This window comes from Tauraco erythrolophus, chromosome 9 (genome assembly GCF_009769465.1).
Source record: "Tauraco erythrolophus isolate bTauEry1 chromosome 9, bTauEry1.pri, whole genome shotgun sequence".
Lineage (NCBI taxonomy): Eukaryota > Metazoa > Chordata > Aves > Musophagiformes > Musophagidae > Tauraco > Tauraco erythrolophus.
This window is the reverse complement of record NC_141473.1, coordinates 16,945,919-16,962,986: the sequence shown is the minus strand read 5'-3', so window position 1 is coordinate 16,962,986 and position 17,068 is coordinate 16,945,919. Positions and strand designations below refer to the sequence as shown.

General features: G+C 36.3%; 1 protein-coding gene across 1 annotated transcript in view; it reads right to left on the bottom strand.

The window, feature by feature from the left end:
- The window catches only part of LOC104378168 (adhesion G protein-coupled receptor A3-like), a 293,441-nt gene that overhangs the window by 226,059 nt on the left and 50,314 nt on the right, over window positions 1-17,068 (bottom strand). The window contains exon 2 of the mRNA XM_086616497.1: window positions 16,884-16,955. Coding sequence (XP_086472623.1) covers window positions 16,884-16,955 — 72 coding nt within the window. The remainder of the gene's footprint in view (window positions 1-16,883; window positions 16,956-17,068) is intronic.

The following is a 17,068-nucleotide window of genomic DNA, read 5'->3' as shown; positions in this document are numbered from 1 at the left end:
TGATCCTGCCTGCTTTTTGCTGGCTCACCACACTTCATTAGGACTTATTTTTCATATAGCCCATACATCATCTTTTGAATGCTGTTGAACCCACACAATGACTAAAATAGGTCATCAGAAAAGCTTTGGTTTCAGAGTATTCTCTTCATTTCATGGAAGCCTGACTGTGGATCACAAAAAAGTGTACATGCTGTTTACCCTTCTCAGCTATTTTATAAGTTTTAAGTTTTGTGTAAACACAGTTAATTAAAACAGTATCCGCGTCTTCTTTTATATGTGACTAACTTACCAGGAAAATTGAGTGATCAGTGAGACTTTTTCAGTGTACCATGAGTGACTTCGATCGCATACACTAAAGCAGCAGATTTACAACCTTTGAAACTTGCAAGCATTAAAATAAATAAATAAAAACCGCACAGCTAATGCTCTACAGTTCATTAAAAACATTAGAGTTTTAGTCTGTTGTACCTCAACCTCACTAAGATGTATCAAGTATTTAAAGAAATGACCTTGCCAGGTTCATTTAGTAAAAGAAAGCGTGGCATATTGCGTGTTAGTATGTTACACAAGTTGAAGCAACATCAGCAACAATGACATGCCTGTACCGGCTTTTGCGTAAGTTGGCATGAGCCCAGAGCCCTGAAGAGTTCATGCTCTGATTGCTGGCATATGCTCAACTTCATGTGTCCAGCATACATCCTTCATGAATTATGGTTCGATACTCTTTGTAGACATCAACCAGAGAGATGGTTTCAGCTTGCACCTACCTTTTTTCCTAAAATGCTTGCTAATGAAATGGCTGCTCAACGGCACGCCAGCTATGTTTTCTGAAGAAACATGAGCTGTTCCTTGGAGCATTAGGAAATAGCACCTCCACAACATGGAGGTGTGGAAAGCCACAAGGGCTACTGAGAGGCATTGGACAGGCTGAAGGTATGAAATTTGGCTTAGCTCACTTACATGAGAATTAAATTAATTCTTTTATTGAGGAACTGTCACATGAAAACATTTATCAGATTTGTGGGGGAAATAGGTAAAAAGTAAGTAAGAATATAGGATTTCATGTGCACTTATGTTCAAATAATTATACAGGTATAGAATACTACACGTGAAAACAAAGTAACTGTCTTGGCAGGTTATTTCAACACAAGAAAAATAGAATCATGTAAGAACACAAATACAATGACAAAGGACAGAAGTTTGTGGTTTTTTTTTTAAATGATGCTATAGGAATCACATGCCTAGGAAAGGAATATTTCACCTAAAAAAAGAGAACTTTGGGGAATTTTCCAAGGGGAGAGACCTGAAATGAGAAAACAAAACTTTAGGAAATGCATCCATTAGCGCAGCAACTCAATACAGGTGTAAGACGACCAGAAATTTCCTTAAGTTAGTATGAATGAAAGAAGAAAGTCTGCATAAAGACCACTTTCAACAGCACTGTTGCTTACTCCTTCCAAACAGTTATGTGCCTTCCCACGTTCCATGTGTGTCCTCCACTCCTGTGTTAATATTTATGGATTTTATGATACCATTTTTCTACTTTCATTAAATGTTTTTTCTTTCATTGTCACTGCTTAACATAAATTAGAACAAGGCAAGTAGAAAAGTTGGAAATGGTTGAACGAAGTTGAAATTATGTCAGAGCTACTAGCTAAGATGAATTTTCTCCTCTTACAGTAACGCAGAATCTGAATACATGAGTAGATAGGTATATGAAACCAGGGAGCAGCTGCTGTGCAACAACATAGTCGATAGCAAAAAATAAGTGAAATGTCTCATTTGGTTCTGAAGAAAAAGCATTTAATTTGATTTACATAAACAAACTAAAAAGCAATCATCACAGATCACTGCTTACACACCTGAATGCAAGGAAATCAGGAGAGAGGTCTGTATTTTACCATCTACCTCCATGCAGATGACAGTTTGAATAAAATCAAAAACAAACAGATAATCAATTTACTGAAATCTCAGTTCTAGAGAAGGCAAAAAGAAAAGAACTTCTTCCCATCTACCCAGTAATGTCAGGACTCAACCTGAAAACAGGGACAACAGAATAAAAACAGGAGGCTTTCAGTTTTGGGCCTCTCACTACCAGACAGACACAGAGGTGCTGCATAGAGGTGTCCAAAGGCGGACAACGAAGCTGGTGAAGGTTCTAGAGCATAAGTCTTATAAGGAGCAGCTGAGGGAACAGGGATTGTTCAGTCTGGAGAAAAGGAGGCTCAGGAGAGACCTTATTGCTCTCTACAACTACCTGAAAGGAGGCGGTAGTGAGTTGGGAGAAGAGACTGTCACCAAGTAATAAGTGATAGGACAAGGGGAAATGGCCTCAAGTTGCACCAGGGGAGGTTTAGATTGAATATTAGGAAAAATTTCCTCACTGAAAGAGTTGTCAAGCATTGAAACAGGCTGCCCAGGGAAGTGGTGGGAGTCACCATCCCTGGAGGTATTTAAAAGACATGTAGATGTGGTGCCCAGGGCCATGATTTAGAGGTGGACTTGGCATTCCTAGGTTAACGGTTGGACTCTATGATCTTCAAAGGTCTCTTCCAACCTAAACAATTATGTGATTCTAAGAAAAGTAGGAATCAATTCACTGTCATCAGCAAAAAGCTTTAAAGTTTCACTGGGCTTCTGTAAGTGACTATTTGGTCAGCACTGGCTGATTACACAAGACCAGAGAAAGCAGCTTTATACAGACTTCCTAAACCCTAAAATCCCAGTGAATTTCCCAAGGACATCTGCTGCATGTATATGCTCTGAGAGGTCTTTCTTGTATTCAGCTGTATGAGAGTTTTACAACATGAACATGACTTCTGAATGTTAAAACTAGGCTGAAATTGTATTCTGAGTACTCAATAAACTGGCTTCAAATCCATTTTTTAGACTATTTAAAATAAAGAACACATTGCCATACACACAAAATAAATATTTGCAGATAATAATCTTGCTTTTAGATACATTTCAGGCTTTGTGCCTACAAATATTTTTTTTAAGGATGTTAAAATTTCATGGTTATTTTCATGATGTCACTAAGAGATTATCATATTTTTGGCTTGCTTAGACAAGGAAAGTGAGTATTACACCATTGTTTATAAATGGTGAACCCTACAATGAGAAGGGGATTAGTTTAAGTTAAAGGATAACAGTACCAAAAAATCAAATGGATAAAAAATAGACTATGAATAAATTTAGATCACAGATTAGAAAAAGCAGAAAATAAAAAAAAGTTTATCTGTTACAGAAATAAAGATTTGAAGCAGCCTTCAAATTGTCAGTTCAGAATGCAGTTTGGAACCATGACAGAAAGGTTTTTAAGCCCAGACAGGGCTTACTAGAGTTAGAAACTCCAGCTAAGTGACATGAACTTTTGCATACCCAGCACTGAATCCTCTCTGGGCATCTGCAAGGACGAGCAACATATTTTTATTTCTTGTTTGATGCAGAATATGGCTTCAGGAGCTTCCCCTGCTCCTCCCTTTTTGCTAAAAAAGGATAACAGAGGGAGCACTGGATAGTTGACGCTGGCAACCTGAACTGGTCCAGTACTGAAAAAATTTCAGGTGTCTGTGTTGCTATAACTTGCTGGCATACTCACGGTTGAAGTACCCGTCAGATTTGGACTGATAAAGATTTATGGGTTACCATGGCAAAAACACATAAAAAGAACATAGAAAAAAACAACTCCAAACCTGTGACACGTTACAATTTCTTCTCCTCTGACACATTATAATTTTTAGGGACATTATTTTGAACTGAAGTTTCAGTGTTCTTAATGGAGTGCTGGAAAGCAATTAATGGAGTGGCTAGTTTATGGTGTATATGATGAGAGGGAGAGTTGAACAAATTTTCCTTTTATCCCTCGAAACTCAGCCTGGCTGCAACCCATTCTGGTCTTACATTCCTAAATATTTTTGTAAGTTCACATAACTCTGTACAGTAGGAAAGCTTAACACAGTACTCAAACTTCACTCAAATGGGAGAATTGTCCCTTGTGAGGCACTTGCACTTCTCAGAAATACCTAAAAGCAATTAATGGTACAAAGGGGAAAAAAGCTATCAAATGCTCAACTTAGCTGCTGACACAGTACAGAAAACAGTGTTTTGTTCTGAACACAATGTACTCTAAACTCTCATTTCAGCTGAAAAGCATGGCTTTAAGGTCTTTAAAAAAGTATTAACTTACTTTGCATGAAGAAACAAATGTGAATATTGAACATAAAAAAAATTGAAAGAACACTTGGTGAAACTAAAAAATATGCCATGTGTCTGGGGAACGTACATTAGCTGTAGAAGTTTCTTTCATTAGCCATTAATTATATCGTCACTGCAAAAGTGTTACAGTTATGGTTCAGAGGGTATGCTTTTTAATAAATTTGCTTTTTTCAGGTACCTGCAAATGAAATATTTTTTCCTGATTTAGCATCTTCCATATTTTTCCACAGACAGAAATGAGTTGATTTAAAGAGTTTCAAGCTGCCCCTTTGGCAGTTTTCTTGGTTATAAAGGCATAATGAAAACATTTTATTTATGCATCAACAAGTTGCTTGCGTTATGCTAACTCAAGTGGCTTATTTTTAACTCAAACTGCTTATTTCTACAAGATGAAGCTCACTATCATTGTGTAGAACAATTTAATTTTATTCTTTCAAGTTCACAAGCAAATAAAAATACACATTTTTATTCCAGCACAATGTTTCTCTCTGTATTCTTCTCAGCAAAACACTTTCTAAAGTAAAACATAGAGGAATTTTGTAATTCTTGTTGTCACAGAATTTGTGCATAGCTCAGACTATACAAACATCCTCTATAGCTCTCCCAGTCACTTTCCATTTCAAGAACGAGGCAATTTGTGTTAACACAAGACAGCTTATCATGTGCTAAGTCTGCATGCAATTTTCTCGTGAGAACAACCATTTTGTACCTACTTGACACACGCAGCACTATACTATGCCCAGCTAATCAATTCTGTCTATATTAAGAAGTGAGGAGAAAAACTGCCCGCAGCTGTTATATTACATCAGCTTTCCTAACTACTTCAGACAAATCATTTTGAGGATTTTTTTTTTTTTTAAGAAAACTACATTGGCATAAAATATAGCCCTTTTTTCTATTTCTTTTCAAGTACATTTTTTGTATTTTATTTTTCCTTCTTAGCGATTATTGGTGAAGTACAAGTGTCAAAGAACAAGCTATGCTTTCTGCAGGCATCCCCAGAAGTTTCGAGGGCAACAAGCTCCCAGGGTCATTGGGTACCCTTGTAGGATTTATGGACTAGCATGATATGAATATCAACATTTGTTCAGAGCCCTCACAGGCTAGCCTATAGACAGGAAGTTTTGGAAGAGAATAACTTTTATGTATAATTTTTTTTTTCATGTAAGTAAGCAAATGAGAAATGTCTATCAATGGATATCAAGTCAGAGATAGAGACACCAAAAAAAAGGTATGGGTAGGTCCCAGAAAACTCTCTGACAAGGAAGGATGGAGTTTGGAGCTTTTCTTCTAATACTGACTTTTACTTGATCACACCATGACACTGAGGAGATGCTCCTATTCAGAACTTGAGGCCTCTCACATTTTATGTCCTGGTATTATCAGACGAGGCATCAAACTTTGGTCTTCATAACAGTAAACATGCTAAAGACCACGTTGTAAATGAATACAAAAAATAAATAGTATCTTTTTTTGAGTTTGAAAACATGACTCCATCGATAGTCTCCAGCTGAGGGATCAAAACCACAAAATACTGAACACAAGGACTCTGCCATCAACTCACCTCGCAGCTCATTTCGCAAAATTAGGTCGGTTATCGATCAGCTAACACTAATTTTTATCAGCTTGGCTTCCCAGCGTGCTGTTCTGTGACTTCATACAAACTGCCCTTAAACCACATTTCTGGTTTTCCTGCTTCTCCAACCAGTCTGCTATTTCTTTATAGAAAAGATATACAGTTTGTATCAGTCCTAAGTGGTACAGTTCTGCTTTATCATTCTAAAAAGATTCTATTTTTTTGAATACAAACCAGCTGAAATGAAATACTGACATCCATGACAAAGATGTTCCTGAAACTGCTGTGTTCCCACAGAACGTTTTTATTTTGTCATGCTAGCATTTCCAACAGAACCTGTTTTGTCAAGGAAAAAAAAAAAAGCAAATAGTTACACTCAAAAGTATAGCAATGCAACCTGGCAAACCACTGATGTCTTAAATATTGTTACTGTACACATACATACCAGCAGTTGGCAACTTCGTGCCCAAGCTGGAACCATAGTTTCATGCCAGAACTGTAGGAATGTAATCTCAGCAGCACATGCAGAAAGGCATAAACGCCCGTCATGCCAACGAGCAGCGCCTGCGAGGGAATGCAGCTGGCAAGTCTTACGTCTCATTATGAAGCATGGAATTAAGAGCAAAGACATGGCCTAGTAACCCATGTTGTTTCTATCAGAGGGAAAAAAAATACCACAAGAACCAGAGAAACGAATGTGGGAGTTTAGGAGACAAACAAAAAACCCAGGCTTAAGGTAGAAAGAAAAGACGGGGACACATTTGGTTCTGGACCCTTGCACTAAAACTATGAGACTGATTTTACTAACCTATTTTTCAGAGTTAACTAGTGCTATTTTTAAACAGCACTGTAATACCCAAAAGGAAATATCCTCTCTTTTCAGATTTACTGCTTTTTTAGCACATTACGGTGTAGCAGCTCTCCACGAGTAGACATACAGGGTATTTTCCTGTTGTCTCATCCTCTAAAATATGAAGTATGAGATGTCTAATAGTCTGTATTGTGACTTTGTACTGGAAAATAACAAATGACTAAAGGAAAAAAATACATTTTCTTTCTGTCAGATTACATTACAAGTGCTCTGATAGTTACTTCATGCTTGTAAGACTTACAGTACATATGCCTATTAGAAAGAGGGAAATGTAATTTTCCTTTTAATTTCTAACTCCCCTGTTTCTGACAGTCATGCTCAGAATAGCAAGAGTTTTTTAACTCCCGATATGATGTTAAATGTCTCTTTCTTACCGCACACTAGGAGGACATAATAGTTTCTAGGGTTTAGAAAGTTTGGGGAGTTTTTTTGTTTGCTTTGGTTTGGATTGGGTTTTGGGGGGATTAGGGTCAAAAAAATGCACATACCCAGCTTTTGCATTACTGAATGAGCAACTTATTGTTAGTCATAGGATATAATCATGAGATTCATAAAGGATCACAATATTAAAATGGAAAGGTAATTTTCAATTAAGTTTGCCCTGTTTGACTTGTGACATTGATCCTGCCTCTCTTTCTCCTTTTCTGGTTTCTCAAAATTTCTATGCAACAATTGCAAATTAGATATCCTCCTCCTGTGCAATTCATTAAAATATGGTCTGCAGGCAAATAATGCTTACTTTGAAAAACATTTCACCCTGTAACTCCTTTACTTCTACATGAGGACCAAGAGTGCTTTTTCCAAGTCCAGTCTTCTGTTCCATGATGTTTGCAAAGGATTCGTCAGGTCAGCTATTGCCCTTTGCTGCTTATGTAACCAGGCAGGTATTTTCATCATGCTACAGCGGACAGTGCATCCGTGGATATCTCTCATTTTATACACTGAAACCAGAAAATACACATGCATCTATTGGTTGTGATGATAGTACTAGGGAAGGGGTGTATCAATTCTGCAAACTCGAATTCCTAGTGCTGAATGAGGATTTGGTTCATTGCAATAACTCGCTTAGTATATTTGTACCTTAATATTGTTCACAGAAAAAAAAAAAATACATTTAATATGATAGCTACAGCTGACTTCCATCCATTGGAAAAAAGAAAAGAAAAATACAAATTTTCACAAGTAGACCTATTTGCTAGCAGGATTCTACCAATTTTTAACAACAGTATGTTAATACAAGTGTTTTATATATGGATCCATCTTGTATTTTTTCCCTGTGATACTTGATTACACCAGATTATCTTTCTGGAAGAATAGATCAAATTTATGTCTGGACTAAAACTGAGTCTAAAAAGCCTATCAAGAAGACGACAAGAGGATTACCTCAGCCATACCCTCCTGCAGCCCTGCCAGTGTTTCTCATAGTCCTCTCAGGTACAGAGATGTGACAGCACTGCCTCAGTCTTGTCACTTAGACAGCCTCATCACCAAAGGTGACAGGCTGAGTCATTTCCATCCCTGTCTAACACCCATGTACACCCTTTGCTATTCAGCCTACACCATGCTCAATATTGGCTCCATGGGGTTTAGTGAGAGTTACTTCAGTTGTTGCAGTCAAAGCTAAAAATTTTTCTGACACAGGACAATCTTCTGCTATAGAACCTGCCTCTTCACTGCTTACAAAAAACTGACATTTACCTTTATGACTAAGCTTAGTTAATATCTGAATTTTTGTGATGCACGGAGCTGCACAAAATATTTCAACTGAGCATCAGTGTCCTCTATCTGCACTTGTGTATTTGTGCCCATTAAGACCGACTCCTAGTCAGGCAAGAAGGAGGGGATCAAAAATAAATAAATTAATCTATATAAAGTAGAAATGTAAAATAATTGGTATTACATAATCACCAATGTACTTTTTCTTACAACGTTTTCTCTCTCTAGGTGCATTGAGATCCTCCAGTATTGCTAGATTTGAAGCTATTAGGTAAGCAATACTATTTCGCAGATGAAAAACATAGAGAGTAGAGAGAGATCAAGTGATGTGACACAAATGAATGAAATTTACAGCAAAATTTAAAAGAACAGTCTCTGATTTCCAATCATTTGTCTCAAATAAAATGCTCTTCCAAAAGATGTTATTTTGAGACTCTTTCGTTTAACATCAATATATAAGTATTAGATTTCCTGTTACGCATTTGCTACAGCATGCATAAGATTCCCTATTTACACAAACACCTTTATGATTAAGAAGAATTAATTACCTTTAATTAAAAGACATAGTAGCAAAAAAGCTGCATTTTTAATTGAATGCAATGCCTAAAAGGTAGCATCTTCCAGGATCAGGTGACAACAAAAGAGATCTGTCAATAAATAAATACTGTCAAGCAATAAAGTTGTCCAACTTAAACAGTCAGTTGGCAATTTATCCACTATGAATAAGATAATTTTAGCTAAGTAAGGTGATAGAGGAAACTTCTCATAACTACATTACATTTTATTTGTAATGAATAAATAAATAAATTTGTATTTTTTCATGATTTACAAGATTTAATTCAAATGTTAACGAGGAATCTGTATTTGATGGTAAAAAAAAATGGTATCTGAAGATATTCTGGTGCTACAAGGATTATTTTTGTATCTCCTTTCAGTCTGATATCGGATTCATACTAATCTCACCAATCCGTGCCATTAAAATTGAAAGACATTAAAACGATTTTATAGAAATTAGATTTTATGGAACTAAATGGATTCTATGGAAAAAATACTTCTTTCTGACACCCATTAAATTATCTAGAAATATTTCATTCAAATGTTACAAACTTCATTGACAGATACAAGAAGTTCCATATTTAAAGAACATATTCATTTAAGTGGACGTCTCTATATTCTGGCAGTATCAGAATAAACGTGACTTTGGAGTTAGTGAGTAACAAGACCAAAATTATCAGAATAGCAGAGTACCAAGCACCAAAGGCAGGCAAAAATCCCAGAGCACCCAGGCCGTTACCACCACAAAGGAAGACTGACAGCAGCACAAGCGGAACGAGCCCCAAGATGAGTAAAGAATCTGGTCCTAACCCAGGCATACGGTGCAAGCCCAGACAAAAATATCTTTCAGTGGCGGGCCATGGCATTCATGATCAATGAAAAAAACGAGATGGCTGAGCAGCTGTGTGTATTAAGCTCTGAAAAATATAGCCCAATTTACTAGCTTACCACTTATTTTCTCTGTAAAGATTGGTTCTCTCCATGCTCCAGGATGAGCCTTAATAAACATTCATTTCACAAAAAGTTATCCTAATTTCAGGTGATAAAGTATTGTTAGATGGGTAAATATTTTCTTCCCTCTTTCTGATCTATCTGCTGCCTGACATATGTGCTTCGTTCCACCCACCCCCACCCCCACCCCCCCCACATCTTTCCTATGTTTGCAAAGCTCTTTATATGTTCTGAGTATCTCCAACTCTTTAAACCTGTTATTTGCAATACATGCGTCTCTGGAAGAACAGGTACCTTAACTTCAGTAAATAATGAATTTTCAGAGCTTTCCTTTTCCAGCTCAATATTTATAATTGCCTTAGTAGTGAAAATATTGCAGGCAAACATGCTTAACATCAATTAAAAACTTCCAGCTATATTACCTGCATCTAGAAGTGACAAAGGGAACTATTCTGCTTCATGCAAACACTAGCATCATCATAATCAGAAAGAAAATCTCTTAATCTGACACTGAAATCAAAAGTGTAACTCAAAGTTCAATGAGCACCAAGAGGAATATGAATTGTTTTCAATCTGATTTAGAGTATGTGCACAAAGTACAGATACTCACTCCACGAGAAAAATCGTTCCCTACAACTATTCCCTCATCTACTGGAATATGTTCAACCACCACAAATAGTAATGCAGCAGAATTATTTTTTTTGTAAGTAACTACAAGCCAACACAATAAGAAATTTAACATGAAAATGGCTTAGATCTCCCTAGGACTCCCAGATATATTACTAGACAAGGAAAAATAATGGTTGGAGCATTTATATTTTTGTTCTTTGAGAATACTTCAGGTGAATTTAAACAAAGAACTTGTTTGTTATCATTATCAACTAGATCTAGAGATTTTATGAAATACACACGGGATTTGAAATACAAGAAAAAGTGGCAAGAAAAGCTTAGATACTTGAAAGGAACTTACACTGATTTTCTTTCCTCCATATTTCTCCGAATACAACAAAATAGATAAACCCGAACAGTTTCAATCATGCCATGACTACTTACACAACAGGCAACTCCAAGAAACAGGTTTTAAAATTGCCCTTTCCCTGAATAACATCACAGCATTTCTCTAAACACAGCTAAATGGCATTTGAGATGAATTAAATGTTGTTATTTGAGGTCTCCAAGATTATTAATCTATTTTCTGTTAAAGCACTTGCATAAACTTAGGGACACACTCCTTAGCTGCAAGCTCTTCAAGGGAAAGAAAAAAAAAAAGTTGTACAATTGGATCCTGGGTGTCAGTCTGAAATACTGTTAGTTTGTAACAACTAATATTTTTCTATTTTTACAGCACTCCAAAAAAGAACATGTAACTCTAAATTTAATCTATGAAGTTTCTAACTTCAAAGATATAATACATGTGTGCAGGGAAAAAAAAAAAGGTGTAACAATTTCTTTAAGCATATTTCCAATCCTTCACAGTGCCTAGGAGGAACATCTCTCTTTCTTCGTGCGTGTGTGTGTGTGTGCGCGCACACGCACATTTCAAAAGTATAGGCAGGAAAAGAAATGAAGCGGCCAGTAATCCAGAGAACACAAATTGCATGTTTAAAGAAGCACATCAGTATATCAAAATGTAAAACCTTTATATTTCACCCTTTCATAACTTGAGTTTTGCTAAAGAACATCTAAGTACTATATTTTTATACCAGCTGCTTAACGACATGTTTTTTCCATGGTCTAATTTGTTGTGCTTGCCTTTCTTGCCCTTTCATTCCCTCAAATTAATGTTATTACTTTAATTGCACAGCACAATATATAGTTTCAGAATGTCATACTGAAATCTACTGAAAGTAGCTTTTATGCAATCTTATCTAATAATAACTGAGGACAACATGTGACTGCACAGCACTGCCACACAGTTGGTAACTTTACAATACAGCAACACTTATTAACTATATACACAATCTAAGTGAGATCTGGTTGAGTAAGACTGATCTATATAGCTAAAAAAATAAAACAAAAAATAAATTCAATGCTAAATTCTTACAAATACTTCAGTATTATCCTTTGTCTAGAAACATGTCTAAAAATATTGAGAAAATGTAACTGCTGAAGTATCAGTGCCTGGCATGCTTTTCTTCTGGGTCAAGTGTGAAAAATATGTGTAATCTTGCTTAGGGATCTTTTATCCCCGATTTCCCAAGGAAACACTGCTTATGCAATCACGGTCTGTTTGTGCATATTTCTGAGGGGTTTTATGTGCTGGTTCTCTCTAAACAGCTTCTGAATCTGTTAAAGAGTTTCAGCCACAGAGGATAAAGAGGCAGCAGCCTCAGAGATATTTATGCTCCTAAAAACTTAATGAAAAAGTATATTTGATTATGAAACAGAGAGAGAGAGAGACTTCATACACCCACTTCAGAAAACGTCAGGTACCAGATCAACCCCATCACGCACCAGCAAGCCCACAGTGGAGAAGCCACCACAACAGATTGCTCCCAGCTCGAGGTAACACGGGGTGTTAGAGCAGGGCAGGGACTATCCAGGCAACTGTGATGCAGCAGTTACTGCAGAGGATAAGAAAATTAATAGTGTGGATAACAGCTCAGATATACACTGTTTTGTGCCAGCTGACATCAGGACGAGGGTGTAACATTTAGTTTCCTTGTCTAGATCTTGACTTTGGGTCCAGCACAGCTGGAGCACCTGGCCCTACAACCTCAGTCCTTGTCCCCAGAAGCATCATGTGGACTACAGCTGGCCAAATATTCTCAAGCATAAAAAGACTTGCCACAACTGTTACTAATAATATTACTTTCCACAAACTTCTCAAAGACTGCAATGTCTTTGGAGCAGGGTTCATACCATACACTGCCATGATAAGGTATCTGCTAATAACTTGGTAATCTGCACTAGCCTATGATTCCTTAGGTAACAGAAATGGTTAACCCCACTGCCCAAAAGCTAAAAATCAAAAAATAAATAAAAATATTTTTTTAAAAAAGGCAAACTGTAAGTAATGGATTTTTCTATTTAATATATTGTTCGAATTTATGGAATAACTACACCATCAAGTTATATAGACTTAATTTTTCGGTTGTTCAGATCCTCCAAATCACTATTTTAACTAAATGAGAGCTTCTGGATTGCTGAGACTTACTTGAAAGAACTACCCCACTATTTCACGGCTTTGAAAGCCCACTTTTGACTCTCTTTTATGGTACCCAGAGCATATGAAAAACTTATTTAAATGTCTATGATAACCAGTGCTGTCCTGCTCAGATCAATGCATCTCTCAGGAAGATAGGACACTGACTACAGAGAGGGAAGGCACTGAAACTGAAACCATTACAAGATGTCAAGCCTGTGCCCAAGCTTCAGATCCAAAGTGAACTCTCAGCCTCTTGAATGTGAAGCAATCTCCACAGGGTGTATCACAGAAATAGGTTCCAGGTGCTCACTCTCATCTGCAGAATGTATGGTCTGTAGACCTCTTCCAGTTAAATTCTACAAAGCCCTTCGTATTTTAACAAACAGTTTCTTTACCACACTTGCTTCAAAAAAGTTTATTTTCTTACCTACACTTATGATTTTATTCCAAATCAAGGTCTATATAACTGAGCACCATACAGAAACTAAGTTTACAGAAAGTTTTTATTCTTGCATGCTATTTAAATAATGATATTCACTTCTTAATGCCTCTTGCAGTACTAAAAAGCAAGCTCAGTGGCACAGAGGTGCATCATGATCCAGATGCCATAACACATTTGTGAGTCAACCTTTCCAAATCAGCACAAGGCAGCAATTCTTAGTTTCAAAAAACTCAGTCTGAGTGGAGAGAGTGTGCCATCTCTACAGACCACTCACAAGACACTTTTCTGTGTTTTTTTTATGTGTGTGAACAAGCACCTTTCGTGAGATAGTGTTTTTCAAAGAGTTTTTGACAAACTGCCCAGTAAAAAGACTAATATTTCATAAATGTACTTTGATCACTATTACTTATATAGTTTTTATTACAGACATTAATAATGTTTCATTTTTAATATTAATAAAGTATTAGTAAATATAGGATTATCTTTCTATTATTAAAAGGGAAATAACTGTATCCTCAAACATGTTTTTTCCTGGCTGGCTGGCTGTATCCCCTGAAAACCTAATATCAGATTTCCTTTTACAGCAGTAACACAATTTAAGACAATCTAAAATAGAAACTGTGTAATACTCATGCTATGGTTGAAAAAAATGCAATTTTCTGAGAAGACTGCAGAAACAAATACAAACCAGGTCCAACTATGTTTTGAAAAAAAAACGCATTTCATGCATAATAGGAGTTCTACAATAGTCTTAGCTTTAGAGAAATCAATTCTGTCTTACTCTTAGAATGGACAGTTAAGGGGCAAACAACATATGTTTCTTGGTTTGCTTTATTAAAGTTGCATAAAATGAAGAGTCTTAGTTTGAGACAAATGCTCAGTAAGGTCTTTTGCGTGTGTAACATGCTGTTGAGAAATCACCAGAATTTGGGAGAACTGACACTTCTGTAATCCAGTTCCTGTTGTGACATGCATTGAAAAACAAAATAATTAGGGGAAAGTTGTCACTAGCTTCCTGGAGTAGGGCTTCAAACCATTCTCTGCTCAAAGAGGTTTTGAGCACTCCAGGATAGGAGAGAGTCAGAATATACAAGTCACTCATTTCCACCTGAAATTTTACTTCTCTAAAGTTTTTAAGTTTGACACTGAATGATTTAATTTTCCATATAAGCTAACGCTCTTCTAGCTCATGAGCTCTTGGTAACCACAAAAGAACAGACACACATGATTCTTGCCTCTGTGGCAGTCACATTACTAATTTTTTCTTCTCAGGACCACAGGAGCACCAAGTGAAATTAAATGATGAAACCTTCTCCAGCACACCTGCATTTTAAGCACGTGATCTTGTGAACGTCACATCTTAAAGGAAGTTGGATTTTCCTGCTACTGTACTTCATAAGATTCTCTATCTCTCCTTTCAGGCAAGGAATAAAAGTTCTTTTTGGTCCATTTTGATGAGCCATGAACATCAACAGCAGTTGCTGTCATAGTTCTCCATTTTAAGCACCTGAAGTGCCATTCTGAAGTAGCTTGTGTGGAAAAGGCAAAGCTGCTTACGCCTTTGCCCAAGGGTTAGGAGCACTCATCCAGATGTAGTTCATTTACACTGTCCTCCTGGTAGACTATTCCAGCTGTTCTCACCCCTCCAGCTGAAACTGGGACTTCACAGTTATTCACAAAACGTGTATGGGGCAAGAGAACAAGAAACAGCATCTGAATTTGAGGAGAATGTCATCACCTGAATTCTAGTCTTTTCTTCAAGGACCGCTTAAAGACTTCATATGAATGCCATGGCCAAATTGCATTAGATACAGAGAAGATGACACTCATTTTAACTGCAATGTCATGAAAAATCAATAAAATTAAGAAGGTTTAGATGGTGATGATATTTGAGGCCATACACCTTAGGCATTTTTTTGTTTTAGCACTGTTGTTAACACTGTTCGCAATGTCTTTTCAGGTTGAAATATTCCCCTAACCAGATAACTAATAAAGTTTTTAAAAGTACATGCTCAGTATCATTCCCCAATGTAAATTAAACCTTAAAAAAACCCAGAGGAAATGCTTTCCTCTATTTCTAAACACTTTACTGCTTTACTTGCAGTAAATTAGGATTTAATTTACTAATTTCCCTTCTCGCAATCAATTTGTAATCTTATCCCCTATTCTAAATTGTTTTGTCTAAAATATGTATAAACTTCTTTACAAACCTTGTATCATTGTTCCACCTAAAATTAAATCAGTTAGTAAATAATACACAACTACTCCTCCTCCCATACCATTTAATATTGTCAATATTAAAGTATTTGTTACACCTATACCTACAAGCAGAGAAAATGTAGTATTCCTTTACATAACTGTTCAGTTAGCTTTATCTTAACCTTTCAAGGTGCTTAAGGGATTGCTCCAGACCTTGAAACACATTGTTTATTTTTAAATTGCACTTAGAATATGCAAATATCTCAGTATCATATACTCACGTACCTTATTACATAACCATAAACACCATTCACATCACACACACAGATAGTAAAATACTAGCTAAAGCTGATTTTAATATGGGGTTTTTTTTGGATATAGAAACATTCATACAACATAGAATACATTCATGCATTCATGAATGTAGCAACTACTCTATATCTACAGCTTTACATAATGAAAGTATTCTTACAAAGCAATATAAAAATAATTTAGTTTAAACTGCAGGAGTTACTGTAAGATAGGCATGATACAATTACTCATTTTAGATGCATTGGCAAAGTAAGTTGACTATAGATATTAAAAACAGCCTTTTAGACTTGCTAACATGATTATTCTCAAATGAATGACCTATATATACAGAAAGTAGTGTTACTACAGTATAGCTGCTACTGCTTATTTATTCCATTGAAGTTTCTGAATGTTTTCTTCCTAACTCATCAGTTGCTCCTGAGCTCCTCTTCCTACCTCCAAATATTGGCTAGAAACACACGGCCATGGAGCTTTATCAAAATCATTGTCTGCAGCAGTGACAAAGGCTGTCCAATTTCTTTAGAATATAATTAAAATATAGAATTAGAATGGAAGGATTGAGACCAATGATTTAAATAACCCAAACTACATGTCAGATATATTACTGTTACCATTACGTATACCAGTCTTCACCATGACAGCGTACATAGTGTAGTATAAGTCTTTGACTGGATGTTTATTTTAGTTCCAAATTGATGGCAGTGCTTTCCTGTATTTTCCACGTCCATCCCCATTCACTCATTTTTATGCTGTTTCTTAACTTGCTGACTGCCTGGAAACTCTACTGTGCACTACAGTTCAAGACACCTCAACTTCATTATCTGATGTTCATTTTTATATTTAAAATACAAAGACTTTTTAATTGAAGGCAGAACGAGGCTGAGGAGTTACTCACAGTCTCTCCAGGGATCTCAAACCGACGAAAGAGCCATTCTTCAACCATAAGATCTTGTTGTTACTCAGAATCCTGCAAAAAGTCAGGAATGAATCTGGTTAATAGAACATGATAATTCCACTGATTAAAAACATGTAATTACAGTAAATGACTGCTCTGTAAAATACTAATCACAAAATTCTCTG